The sequence below is a fragment of the Perca fluviatilis genome, chromosome 2, assembly GCF_010015445.1.
Source record: "Perca fluviatilis chromosome 2, GENO_Pfluv_1.0, whole genome shotgun sequence".
NCBI classification, from domain to species: Eukaryota; Metazoa; Chordata; class Actinopteri; order Perciformes; family Percidae; genus Perca; species Perca fluviatilis.
In genome coordinates this window covers 29,996,100-30,019,678 of record NC_053113.1, presented here as the reverse complement: position 1 = coordinate 30,019,678, position 23,579 = coordinate 29,996,100, and the positions used below count along the sequence as shown (strand labels likewise).

The following is a 23,579-nucleotide window of genomic DNA, read 5'->3' as shown; positions in this document are numbered from 1 at the left end:
TTGTGTACTCTCGCCTCTTTCAAGTTGACATGTCTTGTTTTCAAACACATTACACTATACTACCTTGAAGGTCCCATGCTGTTACACAACGATGAAACGTCGCTATAAACTCAGATGTTTCAATCATATTTTACTGTGAGAAATTAATATTAATGCTATAATTGGGATGATAACTTTTACTGTTTTGATCTACATGAATTATAAGGTCCAGCCCTGAAGGCTTCACGTCAAGCTAATGTCAAGTAGCTAACTAGTAAACCAGTTGTAACGGCTTTGTTACACAGTATGACGTTACGTTAGTCACCAAATGTGCCAGTATAGCTATGTGTTAACAGTATTGTGTATAATTAACAAGATAACACCAGGATTTCTCCACAGTGTTTTAACGTTAGCACCAGTTCATTCTAACTATGTGGATGTAACGTGAGCCTGTCCTCACTCCCCGGGGGGAAAAAAATATTAAAAAAAAAAAAAAAAAAAAAAAAAAAAATTTTGGTTTTTTTTTTTTTTTTATAAAAAAAAAAGTTATAAAACCCCACTGTGGATTTTTTATGAGTTTAAGGCCACACAACCAACTCAAAGTTAACTGAGCATCCTGGAAATGACAAGTTTGCTCAGAGCCACACTTCACGTGAGGAGGAGGAAAAGATGGTCAACGTAATAGCTCTTCATCTGAAATGTAAGAAACGGCTCTCCGTGCTCTGCAGTCTAACCGATGCTCCCGGGTTACCATCGGGCTCCTGTCCTGTGCTTACCTCCCCGCTGCTCGAGTCACTCGATTCCCCCAAAACATCCCGAAATTTCTGCAGGTTGCTCCCGATAACCGAAGAGACCTGTAGTGCAGCATCAAATCCGGGTCCGAGCCCAGTTGCGTTAGGGTGGGCTCCCGAGACACTCCGCAGAGAGGCAGTAACCCTAATTCGGCCCGCTCTCCTCCCGGTACCGGAGTTGCAGCTCCCTCCGGGCCGAGCGGGGAACCGCCACCGACAGCTGTGCGCCATTTTACACTCTCTGCCTGTCTGCCCTGCGATCAGAGATACCTCGGTGGGCGGAACCCTAACCCAGCACTCCACATAAACAACCTCTACCACAGCGCTCTGCTCTCACTGGCCGACACGTCGTTATGCAGGTTGCGGGGCGGAACTGAAGAAACCCCGACAATGCATTTTCTCAGCGGCCCTATTCAGACTCTGCATGGCTGAATCCAAATCAGGTTCAGGGGCTTTGCCCGGGAAAGAAGCCTCGCACTTGAATCACAAGGAAGGACAAGACCGTTAGTTTGCGGTGCAGTTAACGTTACCTAAACAAGGAGAGTGAGAATGTTTTTATAAGCTGCAGGCAAACTATAAGATGACGCAATACAAACTACGACTGAAAAAGCAATATTTTATGCTGCATATTGTAATAATTACCTGCATTTATGTATTAGGGCAGGGGCGTTGCAATGAATTCTGCACCCCAGGGAAGAGCATTGCTCTGCTGCCCCACTCCCAACAACACCACCCATACTAACCACTTTTTACAAGAGAAATTGTCTTTTTAAAAACTGCTGCGAAAATGCAGAGTTGAAGAAGGTCTACCCTGGGCCTGGTCACCAGGCACTCACCTGCAAGCTCTCCAGGTAGGGCTTTGGGACAGGCCCCAGCTTCTGATACAGTTGAGATCCCTCAGAAAGTCGCAAAACCTTAAAGGCTTTTGAATCACTTTTATTCTGGCATCTCACTCTGGGTGGGTGGATCAATACCCAAAGTACTGATACTCCCCAACACTTAATCTTGTTTTGAGAATTAATAGGATTGATATGAAAAGAAAAATATAAGTTATTTGGGGTTATTACACATGCACATGTCAAATTAATTAACACAAATTAACCATTACTACAAAAGACAATTTAGTTCGGCTACCACCAAGCACGTGCAAAGGGTAGATTTAAACTAAAGTTTAATTATATGTAATAAATATAACAATGATTATAACCATGAGCATGTAAAAATAGTCAATTCATATATGAAAATGTATATAGTACAATGGAAAAGTAAGAACGAAAAGATGAAGACTATACAATCCAATAACAATTGTGTAGTTCCACCTGAAATTGTTTCTCAATACTCATTAATAGAAACAGCTAGTTGTTAAAATAAACGTTTAAGTTCACGATGTTAACTAGATTTGCAAGTTACAACCAGGAACAGCGCCATGCACAGTGACACCGAGACCGAAAAGTGGCTGATGGTATGCCACTAGTGGTACAATGGCATAAGCCAATCATATAAACCTTCACGCCATGGAACATTAACCAGGAATATTTATGGCATATTATTTATTATGCACCATAAATAGGCTACTTTAAATGAGTAAAGGGTTACAATTTGGCAAAAGCCCAGTCTATATGGGCATAAGCCGCAACGGTGGCTAAGCTAACAATAGCCATGTTAGCTAAGGCTAGCTCTAGTATGAACTTTGGGTACATCATCAAGGATATATTATATAATTTAGTGGCCTACCACTTTCAAGCGGAACCTGCTGTTAGGAAACGGAATGTGCCGGTGGAACGCACGTGGCATACCGCAGTACTGAGCAGCATAAGTAAAGAATTTAGTTGCTGAGCTTGCCTGACATAAAGACATCATTACTATACAAGCTGTTTGGAAATGACTTGGAGACATAATATAGCAAGTTAAGAACCCTCAAAACTGATAATTATTAAGTGTGCTACACAAACCTAAGACAGTTGATATTATTAAAGGAGGATAAAATATTCTGATATTGTCCTTTAGACAAAATATTTACCTTAACCTAGGGATGGGGGAAAAAAAATCGATAACATCATAGTATCGCGATATTTTCCGTGGCAATACTGTATCGATACACAGACGCCAAGTATCAATCTATTATTATATATGTGTTGGTCAGTTTGTCAGCTTGGTAATCCATTTTGCAGCAATAAAATTGAAGTGAGATGAACAAAGAGACATTTATCTTTTCAGATTAAACAGATGTTGACAAAGTTTCCTTTTGGGGACATAATTTGAAATTGGGAACAATTTGAAGTTGGAAAAAAAGTAATACATTGCAACGCATTGCAACATGTTTAAAATCACAATATCTTATCGAGACATCCTCTTTTTCTATTTGTTATCCATATCCAAATACACTAATTTTAAAAGTAAGTTGCGTTGGACTGAACTCTGTCATATTTCTGAAAGAGAACATAAAAATGTCTTATATAACGCACATTAGTTTTATTTTTTAAAATCATACTGTACATCCAAAATAAACATTTTTTAATCACAATTAAAAACAAAAATATTGCATTATAATTTAACCCATGTAATCATTCAGGTGGTAGATAGTCAACATACAGTATGAGGGCATGCCAACAAATACATAATCTTTCTCTCACATTTTGCCATTTTATACAACCACATGATTTTGAATTAAAACTATTTAATTCAAAAAGCTACTCAAAAACAGGTCATCTTTTTTCTGATCTTCTTTCTTTTATATTCTACCCACAGCTCCCTGTATACCCTAAAGAAACAAACTCATAATTATGTCTCTTAAGAGTATGAAACAAGTCAGAACCTCATTCGCTGACATTTACGGCAAGGCTCTTGGTGTCAGGCACCGATTCTATTGATCATTTGTTTGCCCACATGTTAATACACTATGCTTGCACACAACAAAAAAATCTGATTAAAATTGTAGATCAGGATACGTCAGTTAATCTGGTGAATGTTAATTCAAAGGATAAGAATGATTATTATACACTCTGCCGGTCAAACATTATTGAACACCCTATATTCTGGCTAATTTGTTTTTGTTCAATCACAAGAAATGTGGTCATTGTAAAGAACTTATAATTAAACAAAACAGAGGTTGATATGATTAAATCGAGAAAATATTGTGATTTTTTAATCTTATTGGAAATAAACTAGCCGGAATACATTTTGGAAGCTCATATTTCGATTCATTTATTGAAGCCATTCAGCTCAGTCAAAGATGAACCAAACAAATCAGGAAATGTTTAGACTTGCTGTCTCTACATTTTTATGAAAGCTAGGCATTGAAGATATATTATGAAGTATGGCTCAGCAAATGCATGGCTTATTTTTCACGTCAGATTTAGTGAGTCCAATTTAGGTGGACAGTTAAGGAGAAATTTTCAGAACATTTCAAGAACAGCCACCATGTTTTTTTCCAGTTTGAACAATCAACATTTGAAATAGAAAGCAGCTTTTTGATAGCATCTTCTTGCCTTTTTGGGCCAGGATCAGTCATTTTGTAGTCATGATCCACTGCTGAGTTTCTTAAAGAAGCACTTCACAGATTTGACACATTAGTCAGTTTACTTGTCAAGAAAACAATTGCATTATGTCATCTGTAGCTCTAAAGGGAGCTTTCTAAAATCGGAGACAATATTTAATTTATAATTTAAATTGCCAGCCAAAATGTTATTTTTAAGGACTACACTTTAATACTACAGCTTTTTGCTTTCAAGATGCCCATCACACTACGTCAATTAGTATTAATTTGTAACCTAAACATGGCATACCTAACAATAGTGTCCATCAATGCCACACTCAATCAAGTGATTTTAGAATGCATTCTGGCATTTTTAGGTAGACTACATTTTCTTGTTATTGCATGTATTAAAGCCTAAAATGTGGTTCAAATTAGTGTAATTATTGTATAGTTACTGAAACACATTTTAAATCCTTATATCCAACAACCTATTAGTTAGCAAGCTCTCAGATCTTAATGAGGACTTTAATTAGTGCTTGGTTAAAGGCAGGTGCAATGAAGATGCGAAGATACTTATCTATATACGTATGTTAAAATACATAAAAAGTCTACACAGTATGGTTTTGTGCTTCAGGTGTCTTATTACAAGGAACAATATTTTGAACATCTCCAAGTAAATCTAGATTATTTCCACTAAAATAAAAGTCACACACAATTAAATTCAGTTTTACCTGTGCTTTGCCTTTAATCCCTAATTTTATTTACAATGCTGCTTGAGTTAAACCCAAAGTGCTGAAATGTAGGGTGTTCAAGAACGTTAAAAGGCAATGCATAATGTATTCTAAATTAAGGTGAAATCAAGGTCAAATCATAAACAATTCCATCCATTTTCTGCCTTAAGAGTTCCCAAAAATACTTACCTTGCAGTATAAAATCTGGTAAGGGCCAGGTGGTCAGGAGTTCATACAGTACAAGTCCTGTTGAAACAGATACTTCTGGCCACAGTTCCCATTGTAATAATAACTAATTAATACACAGTATTCAGGGAGAGAGGAACCAGTGCTTGTATCACCCTACTTATGTTACCATAGGGAATGATGGGAGTTGAACAGCTACTGTGTGGATTGGTATGGATTCTGACCACCAGCCAGTGGGCTACAGTTTGCCTGGACTGTTGTCACAGAGAGAATCCACTGAGCGTGAAGGCTGCATGTAAAGGCTAATGCAATGTTAGTCTGACTGGAGGAGTCAGAAGAAATCCACAGAGGCAAGCACACCATGGATTAGCCAAGAAGCAGAGGAGCACGCGAGATGTGAGCCGGGAAAAGAAAACAGGGATGCAGTCATTTTTTATCACAGCGAGGGATCACGGCTAGCCACTGGGTCCCAGCTGCAGCCTCTCCTGCTTATGCTTATCCAGCCACTGTAAGATCTGCTGTTTGAGTTCCTCGTTTGGCCTGATCTGGTCCATGGTTAGGGGACTGCGGTTGAAAGGGTCTGTCTGGTCACTGCGAGGAGGACATAATTAATAAATGGTTACTTATTTTACTCCTGCACACCAAGTTTTTGGTGTATACATCTCATTCACAATTTTAATTTCTGACTATACAGTAATAACATTTAATCAAATTACATTAAAGACACATATATCCCAACTACTCTGCTTAAAAAAAAAAAAAAGAGACAAATAACAACAATCAATGCTTTATAGAAAGTAACCAACCTGAGGAGATGCCTTGCTATAGTTGAGCGGTCAACTGTGACATTTGAGGAAGGGAGAAGAACAGGATCGAGCATCAGAGTAGACATGATGGGATCCAAGAACTCATCTGGGGCATCTGCATACGTCTCCTCTTCCTGCTGCTGTCTATCTGCATGGGACTAAAACAGAGGCACAATGACAAAAACGTTTTCAGTGTTTCCACCTGTATTCACCACAGTGAACACTCAATAGGTTCATAAAAACAGTTTCCAAGTCAAATGATACCTTTATTTTATCAGCAATGAGTTCAAAAGCCACAATCATGTCCCCAGGCTTGTTTATCTTCTTCAGTACCCTAACTGTTTGAGAGAAGAGGGTAGGAGAGTAGGATCGTCCATCCTTTGGGACAGTAGCACAGAAATTCTCCTCATCACTGCCAAAGACAGAAACAAACTTTGTTTTTTAAACTGGAAACCACAATAGTGATCGTACTCAGCTATGTGCCACTGTAATTCTTCTCCAGGGGATATGGCACCAATAAAATAACGCTAAATGGTTTTGTGTTACAGTTTATTTCATAATTCCACAAAGAGTTGTTAACTTACCCCAGATTCAGGTAGATGGTGCAGATGTCAGAAACAAGCTGCTGGGGCTTGAAGTCAAACTCACTGAAGTCCTTGACTTTAAGGGCACCCATTTTAGGACCCACCAGGTGCTGCAGGAAGTAATTCAGCATGGAGATTATCCTCTCAGCCAGGAAGGGGTGCACAAAGATCCCCTTGATCTCTGGAAATGAGGAAAATGATAAGAGAGAAACACACATGAGACGGATTAAGACAAACTTTTAATTGGTGAATCGATATGAAGAATCAAATCTTTTCTGCCTCACCTGAGGTGAGGAAGGCCAGTGTGCCGATGGTCTCATTAGACATGATGTTGTGGAAGCGTCCCAGCTGTCCAAACATCTGCAGGCTTGACTCCTTCTCTCTTCGAGCATCGGGGGCCAGGCCTTCCCACTCCCCTCGATCCCGCTCCAACTGCAGAACCTTGATTTTACTCAGGTACTACAAGATAAAATGTTCACTTATTTCTTTTGTTGGGCTAATGACTGACTACTACTAAAAAAAACACAGCTAAAATAATAAACAAGTTACTAGTCATGAGGATTTAAATTAATTTGCATTTTTGGCAAGCAAGTTTGTGTCCCCATAGTCAACCAAATCTGTGCCAGATTCCCTCCTTGTGCAGTGTTTTCCCTCGGTGTGTGGAAGACTTAGGTGCACGTATTTGGCGGGGGGTTGTGGGGTCCTCCCTCAAGAAAATGTTAAGTTTTTCAATAAAAAGAAATGCAATTTGACATAATTTTGGACCATTATTATTATTACTAGAGGTCGACTGATTCATCGGTTTTGCCGATTAATCGGCACCGATAGTTGATTGGTGAAACTATTGTTATTGGCAAAAATCCATACCGATAGTTTTTTCTGGTTGCGTCCGTTGCTGGAGCGGCTGAGAAGCGCGCGCTGTCATTCATTACAGAGTACGCGAGAGCTGAGAAGGGTCTGCTGGCATCATGCATTACAATAGCGGCCTCTAGAGGCGAAATAAAAACTATCACTGATGCCTCGTGTTTATTTTCGACACGTGTTACTGCGCGCTGCACGGAGAGCACATGCTGTGCGGAGAAGGCTGACATCAGATGCACGTTTAAAGCATCGACAGCAAAAAGGTATGTATACAGTACATTTTGTCATATCATTATAAAGTTATTAATTTGTTGAATAGATGCTGCATTAGTAGAGAAAGAACAGTACAGTACGTTTGTTTGCTTTCGAGGCTGAGATGACGCTAAACATTAGTAGTAGGCTAACTTACCTCAAGCGGTTAAAACACTGACAAAAATAAACGCAAGTCCGACCCAAATGGATCGTCCACGATCCCAAACGGCACCTCTGATTCATATTTAGATAATTTAATAACAGTTAAACGTAGAGACTTACCGATTGCTGCAGCTAAAAGCTAAGGTTATCGGCAAATACGGCCCAACCTAGCTATCGGTATCGGTAAAATCCACTATCGGTCGACCTCTAATTATTACCACATCTGTGTCTAAAACGTTGGAAAAGCTTAAAAAGGCTCAAAGACAAAACTTGATAAAGATGTCCAAAGGGGACCAATATGGGCTGAAATATGTGCCACCAGAAACTGAATTTGAATAATTTATATTTGAATTTGAATTGCTAAACTTGAATAATTGCATTGAAAAACTGAATTTGAATCACATAATTTGAAATTGTATTGTTTAATTTGAATCATTGCATTGAAAAATTGAATCTGAATAGTATAATTTGAAATTGAATTTATTCGTTTGTAACTGAAATCCAATAAAATTTGATCTTCACTGAAAATTCAACACTCTATATATTCTCACATTCAGTTCTCACTATTCAGATTCAGATCAGCAAATTCAATTTCAAGTTACTGAGACAGACATCCGGGTACTTGGAGGATGAAGGAAGAGCAATCGAGCGCAGATCAATAGGTAGAGTTCAGTGGCGCAGGATTAGCACTAAAGATGCCAAACTGTTTTTGGATGTTGGAACGAAAGAAATGACAAAAACCAAACAGCAAGGGATAACAGTTCACAGGTGAGGATGTGTTTTATGATATATGTGCCGCCTTGGACCTGCAATCTGAGCTCCGGCGGCAGCGGGAGGTGGAGAGTTCCATGGCCGGCGACAGCGTCTCTTTCCCCGGGCAGGAACACCGGCGTGCTCGCTGCCGCGCGGTCCCCGCTGATCCAGATCGGACCGTCCAAAGACAGAGTGGTGATGCGCAGGATCTATCACGTAGTCCAGGACGACCTGTATGTAGATTTCGGTGGAAAGGTTCCACTCGTTTGCCGGGGCCCGGAGAGAAGCTAAAACGGGGCAGCAGAGTCCGTTTGCGGCTGCAGGATCTGGAGCTCACTGCCCGCTTCCTGGAAGCCAAAACCGACACCACGCTGCTGGAGGCCCGGGCCGTACTGCTGGACGGCTGGAGAGAAGGGAAGCCCGGGAGAACTAGAACCAGGACTCAGCGGAGCGGACTGTCACAGCCTGAAGTTTAAATCGGAGGTTTCCTAAAGGGAGTCTGGCGGGACTCGGACTGTGGACGACGAAACCTGATTTTATGTCTCGTTAAATAAATAACTACATGCAGAAATAAATGAATGAATAGTGGATGAGTGAGCCTGGACATTTCAGTCTGTTTAAACCTCACTTTGAAGCAGAACCTCTTAGTTCAGAAGGGTGAAGTTTCTGTTTGGACTCAGATCTGTGAACTGATTAGTCTCTTTGTTTTGTTTGTTACTGCACATGATGATAAAGCTACACTTTTAAATCACAAACAAAACTAACTTTAATATGTATATAAACGCTCTAAGGAAGGAGACACACGATCAGATATTAGAGTTGATTAAAAATAGACTCATAATTTACTATTTTGCGTTTTAATGTGGAAACATCTTGTATAAACTCAGGGGACTGGCTCTTACATCACATTGTATTGCAGGCTTGCTGATGTACAAAGTAAACCAATGCAATTAAAATGTTGAAATTAATTATCACGTAATTTTAAATATGGATAGTCACACTATTTTGCATGCAGCAGGCTAGGCTAAGGTAAGTAGCGATAGTTCATTTTAAGTTTACTTAAGTGGAAGAATGTGACTAATAAACCTAGGCCTACTAACACCAGGCATTACATTTTGAACATTGTTAACAGGTAGATTATATTATCTATCAGTCTCTGGGTCAAGGCGAGGCTGTGCTCCAAAACGTATGTGCTGGCCGAAGAGGAGTCCTGTGTATCTGCGCCACTGAACTCTACCTATCGATCTGCGCTCGATTGCTCTTCCTTCATCCTCCAAGTACCCGGATGTCTGTCTCAGTAACTTGAAATTGAATTTGCTGATCTGAATCTGAATATGAGGATATATAGAGAGTTGAATTTTCAGTGAAGATCAAATTTTATTGGACTTCAGTTACAAACGAATAAATTCAATTTCAAATTATATTATTCAGATTCAATTTTTCAATGCAATGATTCAAATTAAACAATACAATTTCAAATTATGTGATTCAAGTTCAGTTTTTCAATGCAATTATTCAAGTTTAGCAATTCAAATTCAAATATAAAGGATTCAAATTCAGTTTCTGGTGGCACATATTTCAGCCCATAGACCAACTACAATCATTAGATCTGAACGGCTCGGGTGCTGCACCTAAGCCTTATAATTGTAGGGAAAACCCGGTGCTGAAATGTCCAGGCTCACTCCTCCACTATTCATTCATTTATTTCTGCATGTAGTTATTTATTTAACGAGACTTAAAATCAGGTTTCGTCGTCCACAGTCCGAGTCCCGCCAGACTCCCTTTAGGAAACCTCCGATTTAAACTTCAGGCTGTGACAGTCCGCTCCGCTGAGTCCTGGTTCTAGTTCTCCCGGGCTTCCCTTCTCTCCAGCCGTCCAGCAGTACGGCCCGGGCCTCCAGCAGCGTGGTGTCGGTTTTGGCTTCCAGGAAGCGGGCAGTGAGCTCCAGATCCTGCAGCCGCAAACGGACTCTGCTGCCCCGTTTTAGCTTCTCTCCGTCCGCCGGCAAACGCAGTGGAACTTCCAGCCGAAATCTACATACAGGTCGTCCTGGACTACGTGATAGATCCTGCCGATCACCACTCTGTCTTTGGACGGTCCGATCTGGATCAGCGGGGACCGGCGAGGCAGCGAGACGAAGCGGTGTTCCTGCCCGGGGAAAGAGACGCTGTCGCCGGCCATGGAACTCTCCACCTCCCGCTGCCGCCGGAGCTCAGATTGCAGGTCCAAGGCGGCACATATATCATAAAACACATCCTCACCTGTGAACTGTTATCCCTTGCTGTTTGGTTTTTGTCATTTCTTTCGTTCCAACATCCAAAAACAGTTTGGCATCTTTAGTGCTAATCCTGCGCCACTGAACTCTACCTATTGATCTGCGCTCGATTGCTCTTCCTTCATCCTCCAAGTACCCGGATGTCTGTCTCAGTAACTTGAAATTGAATTTGCTGATCTGAATCTGAATAGTGAGAACTGAATGTGAGAATATATAGTGTTGAATTTTCAGTGAAGATCAAATTTTATTGGATTTCAGTTACAAACAAATAAATTCAATTTCAAATTATACTATTCAGATTCAATTTTTCAATGCAATGATTCAAATTAAACAATACAATTTCAAATTATGTGATTCAAATTCAGTTTTTCAATGCAATTATTCAAGTTTAGCAATTCAAATTCAAATATAAAGGATTCAAATTCAGTTTCTGGTGGCACATATTTCAGCCCATAGACCAACTACAATCATTAGATCTGAACGGCTCGGGTGCTGCACCTAAGCCTTATAATTGTAGGGAAAACCCGGTGCAAAGCCAATCTTTACCACCAATACATGCATTATTTTATTTATTTATTATTTAACTTATTTGCTAAAATCGGTGTAAAATTTGCATGTATGGATGATCTTACCTGAATAGCCTCATCCAGTAGGAAGATGGCATCATTCATCAATAAGTTGAGGAACCTGAGAAACAGAGGGGGATTCATGGCCTCCAGGTTCTCAGATGCATAGTGCGCCAAATGCTGAAACAAGAGATGTCAAACTAAATGAAGAGCACATTGGAATCAATCTGCTTCATAATCTACAGTTTCCCAATATAATCACCTGGTAAACCATGCATGCCATGCATGTTTTTACCCTCATTCACCTTCTTGCCTTTACACTTATGGCTATTGTGGCCAATGGCCAATGCCTATCTCGGCGTGTATTGAGTGAAATGTAATAAAACATCCTGGACAGTTAACCAGTCCATCGCAGGGTGTTTTCTTTCCTCTCCCAATCCTCCCTACTACTCCTCTCCCAACAGAAAGCAATTTGAATGAGATGTGGTGAGAGTGAGGAAAAATGGAGGCCTTCTGGAGGAGTTTATTTGCTGCTCACCAAAAATCTATGTCTGCTATTGATGATAATACACTGTATAGCCGATTAAGATTTTTATGTACATTCACCACAAAATATAAATTCCCTACTTCTGGCGCCCTTGCTCGGACCACACCCATCTTCGAACTCAGCCTTTGTTTTAATCTCAACTACACACCTGTAAAGTTCCGTGCCTGCATCTTGCAAGGTTGTGACAATTGCGGTGACAAAATCTGTCCACAGACAGAGACCACATTTAAGGTGAAAACAATACCAGTGTTGCGGTTATGGCTAGTATTTAAACCTGCCTCTTATATCTTTTTAAGTTGGAGGCAAATTTACTACAACCAAATAAATTCTATCTAATATATATATATATATATATATATATATATATATATATATATATATATATATATATATATATATATATATATATATATATATATATAAATAAGATATAATCTATATATTAGATAGATTTTTTTTTTTTTTTTTAAATAGAAGTTTTCACTATCTTAAATTTTGGAAAAAGTTTACACAGATGAAAAATGTCAAAGACACCAGTTTCTTATTACCTTGACACTGTCTCTGTAGTTATCTTTACCCCACATGTACTTGAGAATGGGATACATGGGTCTTCTATAGTTGAATTTCTGTTCAAACTGATGAGGATCACCTGGGAAAAAAAAGATGAAAACTAAATAAAATCAAACATTGCAAACTTCTATTTGTTTTAACTTCATGCAGCTTTTCACTTCATCCCCTTATCTTGAGGATTATCTTAAACACACAAAAACAAACAAACCTTTTCACCTGACTAGAAAAAGACCCCAAATGATCCAGTTATATAGTTTATTTTATTTCTTATTGTGAATGCTGTTGTGACGTTTGAATCAAAGATGGCCTTTAATCAGGTTCTTTATACTATTTTCAAGTGTGCATACTTGTGATAGCACCTGGTAAGCAAGCTGAATGTGGCTACTAGCAGTAGCAAGTACATATTTTTGAGGAATACAATACCTGTGAATTCAATGTCTACAAATACAGCGATGAGGGCCTCAGCCAGCTGAGGTGCATGTCTATAGGAGCAGAAGACTCTCTCTCGCTGGAACACAATTGGCTGAGCAGCACCAGGAGCTACCGGCTCCATGTGGGGCATCACCGCCTCTAAGACCTCTGCAAGCTTTGCTCTTAAATGAGGGTTCTTCATCCTGTTGTAGATACAGAACAGGAGGGATTGAAAAAAACATTTGCACCATTCAAGCCCTCTTGGGCCTCACAATTTTCCCTTTCATCCGACCACGATCACTGACATGATAGATTAAGTCATGTACCTCTCTACGTTGCCCATGAAGACAGTGATGAAGTTAAGAATCTGCTCCAGACTTTCCGCAGAAGTCTCCAAAACATCGTCTGCGAATCGACGCAGGAAGATGAAAAAATCTCCCAAGTTCTCTGCAAAAAACTCTGACAAACAAAAGGCATTCTTGAGTTATGACTATCCTATGAATGAATGTTCAGCATGAATGAATAATTTTACTACGAGTGACTAACCACCAACCCACAACTAAGAGAAATTACAGTCTAGACTCCCCTAAACCCCTTGGTTCAGTCTGACAATCAAAGATAAAGTTTTGCTTTTTGTTCCCCCTGTATTTGTAGTGTAGAAGAAGATCTGACCTACCTGGTACATAGCAGAGCACAGTATTCTGTAGGGAGGGCAGGGGAAAACTGAGTGCTACATGTTCAGGGCCCTGGTTCCCCAAACCAAGCTGAACCAGCAGAGCAGCCGTGGAAGCTTGAAGGTTAAGGCAGCATTGCAGCATGGCAGGCTGCGTGGTGGCAGCTTTGGTTGACAGGTAAACAATCATCAGACGCTCAAACTGCTCCAGGAGCTGCTCCGACATTGGGTTGCCCGTTCGCTGGGCCTCCTGCCACGTCACCTGGAGCCGGTGGAGAGACTGGTTCATCTTCACCATCTGCTCATGGAGTCTGAGTCACAGGTGCATGGACACAAACAGATAAAGACAATACTGGTTAATGCTGACATATGGTGTGAACATAAGGGACATACAGTTCAGTACACTACATTTCTGCAGGATCTGTGAAACAGAACTTTTTAACTTCTTAATGGAAGATTTGTTGGTGCTTGTTCAAAGTTATGTACCTGTGGAAGCCAAGATGCAGGGTGAGTTGTGTGAGGACGAGGTTTTCAGTCAGCAGGCTGTAGGATTGTGCAGACTCCACCGGCTGCTGAGGGGGCACAGGGATCAGACAGGTTTCCTTGTCGAGACCTGGTGTAAGACATTGGGGATCATTTAGGCATGACATGTAATGTATACTCTTGGAAAATCCTACTGCTATTAATAGAACTGCTATAAAAAAAACTTACTAAAGCAAAACAAATACCAGAGCTGATGTACTGTAAAACTTCAAATAATAGCCGAGTCCCAAATAGACGCCTGTCTCTTTTAAACGCCTGGTGTGACAACAGATTTGGGTAAATAAAGGCCGATCTCAAATAGAGGCCTGGTCTGTTTTTTTTTCTTTTTTTCGTGTCGGGTTGTATTTGATCTTTTAAAACCCGTCAGATCGTTTGTTCTATGTTTTGATTTGATTTCACGTGACAGACGCAACCGTTCATAAACGACTCATCACTATGGCAACATAACAAACAGGTTAACGAACTTTCTTTTAGTCTTCAGTTTTTCTAAATTCTCTCAATGCCACCATGGAGACAAAAAGAAAAAAGTATGATTTGACATTTAAGCTGACAGTTGTCAAATTTGCCGAACAAAATTCGGGAGAAGCAGCGGCAAGACATTTCTCGATTGATCCTAAGAGAGTGCGAGAATGGCGTAAACATAAAGCAGAACTGCAACGTCTGTCCGAGGAAGACGACAAAAGGGCCAGACTGCGAGGTGGAGGGAGGAAGAAGGTCAGTGAAGAGCTGGAGGTGAGCGTGTGTGAGTGGATCCACAGCATGCGGGCAAAGCATCTCAGAGTCTCACGTAAAATGATCAGGGCCAAGGCAAAAGAAGTGTATGCAACAGTGAGTGACGGCAGGGATGAGGAGAGATTTACTGCGAGCGCTGGCTGGCTGGACAAATTCCTGAAGTGCAACGACTTTTCAGTCAGAAGACGCACAACTGTAGCCCAGAAAGACGCCAAGCACTTCACTGAGAAACTGGTGAATTAAAGGCCTGTCTCTTATAGACGCCTGTCTCAAATACAAGCCGGTGCATTTTTCGGCGATTTGTGTAAATAGAAGCCCGGGCTATTATTTGAAGTTTTACGGTATTTAAAATGGTAAAAGGGAAGGGTTTTTTTTGACGGTCATTTTCACATACCTGTTGCGTGCACGTTACGGTTGCGTCTCTCTTCTTCGCTCAGCTCTTTGAGGGCGCAATAGGTAGGGTTGAAGGTGAGCAGTTTGGCCGATCGCGGCCTGCAGAAGGGCTGGCACAGCTTCAGTAGTGCTGCACCCAAGTTTAAAAAGAATGCATCTGAAGCATACATCTGGAAGAAGATCTCTGGCATCTGATTGGCCCATATCTTGGCCCGACCAGCGTTTGCCTGCAGACAGCTGCCCAACCACGTGAGCAGCAAGTGGCGTGTCTCATCAGACCGCTGGAGCAAGTTTTTCAAGATCTGGTGCAGCTTGTCATGAAACTGACCCATGAACTGCAACACACGAGGAGTAAACATCATTAGGCATTTGTAGTTTGACATTCACTTAATGTTTATTTTTTCCAAAAAAAAAAAAAAGGCAAGCAAAACAATCAAACTAAAGAGAATCTGTTTACCTGGTGGATGTTGGCCTCCTGGACCTTTGTTTCCTGGGCGCTGGAGCGGGAGGGGTTCAGGAAGTAGCCATGTCCCTCCACCACACCTGGGGTTTTCAACAAGCAGGAGATACTCAACACTGCTCCCAGTAAGGTCTTCTGGTACTGCAAACCATTAGCTGGGTCTTTAGGCTGAATGTGTTCCACCAATACCTAGGATAGGGGTGGGGGGAAAAACTGTTAGAAGGATTTGAAAAGTTGGGAGCACAAAAAAAACAAACATGAAAAGTTTAGGTAGCACTGTGAAATATTATGCCATTACTGTATACCTGATTATGATTATGTGATTACTGTACATTATCGTAAATTACTTGATTAGAAGTGGGCAACAGTTGTTGTGAGTAGGCACATTTACGTTAACATTTGCAAACATCCCTGTGTGTCTCCTGACCGTGGCAATATCTTTATGGTGGCTGAAATAGAGCAGGACATCCAGGTAGGAGTAGAGGACAGGCTGGCACAGATCCAAGTCTTTGACGCGTCCCTGGAAAATATCAAACACTGGTACTATCACCTCCTCGAAGGTACGCACCTCCTGGTCGGAGAGCAGGCCAGCAATGGCCTCCTCCACAAACTCAACCACCTCCTCTGGCTCTGAAACACAGCGACTTTGTAAGAAACTAAGAAGACAAAACTCAAAGCAAAAACTTTTCAAAGACAACAAGAGAAAAATAAGTCAAATACGCGAGAAAAGAAACAGTCCTGAACCTACGTGCTCCACTGAAACCTTCCAGCAACAGGTCCAGAAGCTGTTCGTAGATATTCTGGCTGATGTAGATCTCTGGGGTGAGCAGAACCGTCCGTGTGTTGGAAACTGTTAGGTTCTTACAGCGAACGGCAAACGGCAGTAACTTATCTGGTACCTTCGTCACCTAATGCACAGATAATCAAGTCACTGAATTATGGAAGAGCATGGGTTATTTTTATGTTCCAATTACCGAGAATAGTCTATTAACAGCTGGTAATCTCTGAAAATAAGGCTACAATTACAGTCCTGTAGGAAAAACTTGCACCTCTTCTTTGGCCCTCTGGTAACAAGCAAAGAGGTAAGGGATGGCACACTTCTCTCCAGCATCACGGTCAGCAGACAGGTTAACAGCACTGCATGACGTCATGTAGATGAGGTGGTTTCCTGGCTCGAGTACCAGCAGACGGTTAAACAGAGCCTGGAGGACACAAATCACCAGTTATAACAAACATTTAGTGGTTTATTGAGATGAGGGAAACAAGACATAGGAAGAATAGAGTGATAACATTTTAAAAAAAACACGTTGTTGACATCTGACCTGTTCTATGTTGTCCATGTCCAGCCAGTCCTGTCCATCCAGATCAGCAGCCATCTCCTCCAGGTAAACACAGCGAGGGGGGATCCCATTACCTCCTCTCATACTGGGGTCACCTAGGGGTGAATAAAACCATTGTCCTTAAAATAAAGTCTGCTCGAATCATATTACACATAACAACCCAGGAAGTTTAAACCACTCCAAGCAATGAATACTGGATTAGTTGTAGTTGAGAAAATAATCAACAGCATTAACATCAAAATTAGAATAAATAAAACACATAAAACTCTTGTTTATTTCCAACTGAGGTGGCAGATCACAGTGGGCAAGGTCTTTGTATAGTCTTAAGGGGTGGTGAGTCATTTGTTGCAGTACTTACAGGAAACTTAGAATTTTACTTTCAAAACAGATAGAGCCATCCAGAACACCTAATTTAGGTACATGATCAGACATCTGTCTGTCTGTCTCTTCCAGGTTGAAGCAAGTATCTCAGGGAAAAGTGGTTTACTGGTAATGTAAAAGGGTCATCATGGATTATATGACCTGATTCTGCAACCCCATCTAACACCCAGGGTTTTACACTGGTCAACTTTGGTATTAAAGGGTTACACAGAAACTATTGTCCAGTGTTTCCCACACATAGCCTAATTCGTGGCGGTGCGCCACAGAATCAACACCAGCCACCGCATATTGCGTTTCGCTTTTTTTTTAACGCTATTTAAAACACGCAGCATATTTGTTCAGCTGCATCCTTTCCCTGCTCTCCCTCTGTCACTCTCTCACGCACGCAAGCACGCACGCACGCACGCACACGCACACGCGCACACACACACACACACACACACACACAGCCCCTCCCCTCCGTGCACACCACAAATTGCTTTCTAATCTGTGGGAAACACTGGAGTCACTATAGAACTGCTGCTGATTTACTATAAACATATAGCTACAATAAGTTAACTCAATATTGCAGAAAGAAAAATTACTGTTGTATGTCGTCTATCCTCTTTCCAGTGTTAGAAACAAGAACAAAGTGACAATTTTACTGGTGTCCAAACTGAAAAGCCCTGTTAAGCAACACAAATGGAACTACTACAGTTGCGGACCTGTTTGTGTGTTACTACAGGGTAGCTGCCATTGACTTTTGATATTTGGGTAATGTAGGTAGAACGTCTTGTATGTGCAGTATGTGGATATACAGTAATCAGGGGTCTTTGAATAAGCCTATATAACACTCGTTTTTCATCCTTTTAGGTTGTGGACAGAAACCAGACTAAGGCCAGGGTCAGTCATTGACCAAAGCAAAACATATGACAAAGCTACAGAGACAATCTCGCTATTAGTGTAATTAAAAAATGTATGTTCAAAGTAAAAATCAGCTTGCACTCTACATTGTGCCATATGAGATAATGTGCATGTTTTGTTTTTTTAAGTACCCCATTTAGACCGACACTGTGACGGGGGTCAGACCAGCGTCTGGGATGTACCTAAATGGATCCCAACCTTTCTCCCGACAATGATTGGACACAAGTTGAAAGCTGCCTGGCTTTGCTGGTCAGGCATCTCTATTGGAGGTGAAGATTAATTCAATGATACTGATATTTAAATTTAATTTACGTAAAAAGTGAGAAAGAGAAAGAATGAAGAAGGAAAGAGAGATGGAGATGTATAAAGAGATAGACAAATCGAAAGAGCATCTGTGTGGACAAGAGAGAGAGGAAGCATGACTAAGGATAGAAAGAGAGAAGTTACACCAAAACTTAACCTTTATGTGGTAATTATTCAATGTAATTCACTGTAACTCTTTATCAATTAAGTGTTTGGAACTTTAATGCAGACTGGAGTTTAAGCTGTGACAGCTGTCTCATATTAATTGTTCCAACATATATTCAATAGACCTAATACTACACTCAAATGCTGTATGAAAGGGGTATACGTTACAGATAAAAGTCCGATTATTTCCTCCTTTTACTTACTGTTGTCCAGAGTAATGAGAAATATTCGCTGGATCATGTGATTGACATTGAGCTGTTCACACAGCTCCTGCCGGGACCGGAAGGAGCGGCTGATCTCTGCCACAGAGTCGTCATTGTCATCGACGCTGTCTGACACAGAGTTTTCCGACTCGGACTGGCTCTCTCCTGAGTCCTCCACTGTAATACAAGATACAGAGGGTAAGTATGACACATTAAAGCCAGACATTAGTATGACCTATACTTACAAGAAATAAAAAAACAATGATGCTTCTTTCTTCACAATTTCACTAAAATGACTTTATATATATTTGTTTATATACATTTTTACTTTGAGATCTCTCATAACTAGCACTGACTATACCTCTTCATAGAGGATTGTCGTAGCTCTAAAAACTTTACTTACGTGGTGGTTCAGCAGACGGCTCTGCTTTCTGGCCTGATGCAAATTGCTTGGCATCAGCCAGTGAGCTGAAGAGGGCAGCGAAGGGGTTGCAGGAGATATTCTGGTTGTTGTTGCCCTGGTCAGTCATCTCATTGGGGCTCAACACTCACTCCATCCAAGATCCCAGTCTTAAGGAGCGATGCGGACAGAACACCTAAGTGGCAATGGTACAAAAGATTAGTGAGCATATACATTATATTTCCACATAATCATCATCCTTTTCCATCATTGTCCCACTATCATCGTCACCTCAACCTTACAGTAAAATACAGAGCTGCACAACTTCAGCACCTTATCATTAACAGCTTGATAGCTTTTTATTATCCCTACATTCAAATTAACTGGAACTTGTGTCTCTAGGCCACCACATAACTCTCAACTGACATTTTTTTTACCAAATTAGGTTGCTACTTCAAATCAAAATGTGCCATAATAGTAGAGCTGCAAAGACTAATCAATTAATCGATTAGTTGTCAACTATTAAATTAATCACCAACTAATTTGATAATCGATTAGCCTAATCGGTTTGAGTCATTTTTTATGATTCAAAACTGATTCCAGCTTGTTAAATATGAATATTTTTAATTTTTCTTCACTTCTCTATGATGGCAAACTGAATATATTTGAGTTGTGGACAAAACAGGACTTTTGAGGACGTCATCTTGGGCTTTGGAAAACACTGATCGACATTTTCTGACATTTTCTAGACCAAACAACTAATCAAGAAAATTATCAGCAAATAATCAACATTGAAAACAATCGATAGTTTCAGCCCTACATAATAGGGGAGTTGTTTAAAGTTAGCATTATATTGAAAAGGTGCTTAAGGGTCGGTAAGGCATCTTCCTCTTTTTCTTTGAGGTTTTAAGGCAGATGGCATTCTTGATGTGGCATTACTGGCTCCAGGATTTAATGCCCCTCATTGCCCAGATCCTACAGTCCAGTTGTGCTCAAAAATCTTAACAGTCACATTCTGTCCTCATTTGAGGACAAACTCATTTGTGCAATTCTGCAAACATATCCTGTCTCTGTACCTCATATTGTCTGCATGTTATAAGGAGGACATGCTCTACTGTTTCTATCAGTTGACACTGATCACAATAAACTGCTGTATATTTTCCAGTAATGTAAAGTGTGCTGTTAAGATTACTGTTTCCTAGTTTCCATCTGCTCATTATTAGCTACATCCTCATTACAATGTCTTCATCTTCTTCTCAAAAAGTCAACATTAGATTGAATTTAATAGAAATGCCTTTTTTGGGGTGCCTGATCCTGATGTTTTTATTCCCGATTTATTATTTTCTTCCACACTAACGTTACGTATTTCCTCTCTGACGAGGTTAGAAACTTTTTGGAATGCCATGAAATGGGAATCGATAACATAACTAACGTTAAGCCTGCTTACAGTGAGGATATGGACTGGCTGTCATGTGTTGTCACGGTTACCCATCACTTCAGCTCTGCACCTTACAGTTATACTCGTGTTACTTTGTGGAGCTAGCTTTCCAACCAGCTACACAATTACGCTATTTCAAAAGTGTCATGTCACCCGTTACGCAAATAAGTTGCAGCTTTAGCTACTTGACGCTAGTTGGCTAACTAGCTAGCAGGGTTAGCTAGTAGCAGTGACCGTTCTGCATCAGTGCTAGTTAGCTAGCTAGTTAGCTAGCTAGCTAGCTAGCTAAGCTGTCATGGGGTCACCACGACTCTATTTCAGCATTGGTGTTATGCACTGTTAAATGGATTTTGCGTATTATCAGTCTAAATAATGTATACAAACGATAAAGAGGACTGTCCTACCTGTTTGGCGAGAAGAAGTGTGTGTTTTTGATTTAAAAAATTGCTTCTACGAAACCAGCGGCAGTTCCTCAGTGAATTGAAATTGTAAACGTCATCAAAACGAGACGGAGCGTCTTCTTTGCTGAGTAACTTTTTACAAAACATGAAAACATGACATGAATCTTCTGGAACCATTTGACAAAATGAGCAGACCACATCAATGTTCGTTTTATATCTTTTGTAGAAATATTTTGGAGGGATAAAAACGATAAATCGTTTTAAAAGTCACTTATTACGATTATTATTAATCTTTTTACAGGTCCGACCAATACCATGTAATCTTTTTTGGTCATGTACCCATTCTTGTATTTTTTTGGCTGTAGGCTATTTATTTGCCAATACATTAGCTCTGAATGTTCCCTCTTCTGTGAATAATGTTTGTCTTTTTATCTTACTCTGCTACCAAAGCAATGCAATGCTACATCTTCAATTTGAGCTTATTACTCAATCTCAAATTCATAAATCTAAATGTTACAATCACAAACCATCCTTTTTAATTTTTGGAAATGAAATCAAACTTTACATTACATCAATCCTATATTTTAAAAACAAGAAAGCTAAGAAACCCCTGAATTTATGTATCTTATATAACATTTTTATGAACTGATTTATAATTTCTGTCTATGTTCTGATCCCCTGGCATTTTCTGTTTTGTATGTTTTATGTTTACCATGTTATTTGTCAATAAATAAATAAAAAAAAACATGAAAACATTATGGAAAACGTTTTAGTAAAACAACTTCTCTGTGTGCCTGTATTATAGACAGTGAACTTATGCAACTCTAAACAAGAGCTGTAAAGATGAATCTAATATTTCTCACGTTTCAACTAGATTCGCAGTAAATATGTGTGGAAATAATTCTTGACGGTTGTGTAAGAAAGAAGGTAAGCTAATAGATAAGACACAAATTCACTTTTTATGGGAAGAAATAGGGAAAAGTGCATCTTCTTTTTAAAATAATATTTGAATAATATTTGTGAGATACAGACTTGACATTATGCACAGCATAAGCAATATATGTCAACTAAATTTAGTGAAAATTATTTTAACAAAATAATAAAAACACTTTGACTTATCTTTTTTTTCTCTAATGTGAGACTGCACTGGCTGTGTGAGGCTTCGTCTGTTGTTCTGTGATTTTTCTCTGACGTGTGCTGACCGTCAGCAGAGGGCAGCAGCAGACTGCATCTCTGACTGGCTCTCTCAATAAACCGGCTCAAGCTGTCTTGAGTTTTGCAGATGTGTCTGCAGTTCTGATGCTTGACCTCAGTTACATTCTTTAGTTGAATTATCTTTTGTAATTAGACTTTTAACATAAGCTCCCTTTAATCATTTTTGTCTAATCCTTTTAATAAAACGTGATGGTGCCAGTGTCTCCAATGTATTTGCTTTGGAATATGGAGTACAATGTCCTCATGCACTTCATATACTGTAGTTTAAAACATTTTAAAAATCTGTCTGTCTGGTCCTTCAATGTTTTCCATACTGCTACCAAACTCACACACAGTCAGCATTTCCCAATAAATTAATAAGGTAGTTAAATAGATTAAACCAAGACACCCAGTGATAATGTCAGCTTTTGTCATCTGATTTGATTGGTTTGATTTGATAATTTAAAAAGCACAGAGATTAGTCTGTGTGGAAAATGTCTTGAAATTCAGTGTCAAAGGAATTCAAATGAATGTTAGGTTTTCCCCAAAAAAACAGAGTATGTGGAATTTTGCAAGGCAGAAATATCATCACTGCTATTGATTTTTAACCTTTTTAATCACTGTGGATATAACAATGTTATGCTGTAAGGCAGTAAAATGGAACTCTAACCCTGTAAATTAGATGTTTGCAATTACTTTTCAATAAAAACTATAAAAATCATGTTAGCTCTGTGATTACATGTGTATCTACTGTGTAGGCTGAGGACAAATTTATATGGCAGCAACACCAAGAAATGTCTGAAAAGGAGATAGAATATTTTCTAAAGGCTTTGTTGATAAAGTGCATCTCCAGTATTTGTACTAATGACTTCGAACAATGCAGACATTTTCAATTGGTGTATTTGTTAACATTCTCATTATATGGTAATTCTGGGGCCAGTGCTGCATTTTCATATAGATTTTGATGCTGTAGAAAGTTAGTTATACCTATCTAAATTTAAGACATTTCTTTAGTTCTCTGTTATATTGTGTTTTCCTGATCAAATTCTCTGATAATACAAAGTAGGACGAAGCTAGAAAGACAGGTAAAACAACTACTA

General features: G+C 39.8%; 2 protein-coding genes across 4 annotated transcripts in view; both read right to left on the bottom strand.

The window, feature by feature from the left end:
* The window catches only part of kmt2a (lysine (K)-specific methyltransferase 2A), a 50,613-nt gene extending 49,583 nt beyond the window's left edge, over positions 1 to 1,030 (bottom strand). For all 3 annotated transcript variants that reach the window (XM_039823960.1, XM_039823967.1, XM_039823984.1), the window contains exon 1: positions 756 to 1,030. In XM_039823960.1, the coding sequence (XP_039679894.1) occupies positions 756 to 1,001 (246 nt within the window). In that variant the 5' untranslated portion in view covers positions 1,002 to 1,030. The remainder of the gene's footprint in view (positions 1 to 755) is intronic.
* A 2,287-nt stretch (positions 1,031 to 3,317) lies between these two features.
* On the bottom strand, positions 3,318 to 21,389 carry ube4a (ubiquitination factor E4A (UFD2 homolog, yeast)). Its single transcript, XM_039783364.1, has 20 exons — positions 21,289 to 21,389; positions 19,450 to 19,642; positions 19,047 to 19,223; positions 17,074 to 17,186; positions 16,801 to 16,953; positions 16,500 to 16,659; positions 16,179 to 16,381; positions 15,749 to 15,940; positions 15,293 to 15,626; positions 14,110 to 14,236; positions 13,627 to 13,934; positions 13,277 to 13,409; positions 12,963 to 13,153; positions 12,518 to 12,618; positions 11,489 to 11,602; positions 6,837 to 7,011; positions 6,553 to 6,733; positions 6,233 to 6,380; positions 5,969 to 6,126; positions 3,318 to 5,753 (listed from the first exon to the last, which is right to left on the bottom strand). The coding sequence occupies exons 2-20, from the start codon at positions 19,574 to 19,576 to the stop codon at positions 5,618 to 5,620; spliced, it is 3,231 nt and encodes a 1,076-aa protein (XP_039639298.1). The 5' UTR covers positions 19,577 to 19,642; positions 21,289 to 21,389; the 3' UTR covers positions 3,318 to 5,617.
* Between the last annotated feature and the right edge of the window lie 2,190 nt (positions 21,390 to 23,579).

Bases quoted from the DNA above. Each gene is read 5' to 3' on its own strand.
- ube4a (XM_039783364.1), bottom strand. From the start codon at position 19,576: ATGACTGACCAGGGCAACAACAACCAGAATATCTCCTGCAACCCCTTC. The intron at 19,224-19,449 runs GTAAGTAAAGTT...CTTGTATTACAG, and splicing joins GCCGTCTGCTGAACCACCAC to TGGAGGACTCAGGAGAGAGC. The intron at 15,627-15,748 runs GTAAACAGATTC...CGTGTGTTGCAG, and splicing joins AGGAGGCCAACATCCACCAG to TTCATGGGTCAGTTTCATGA.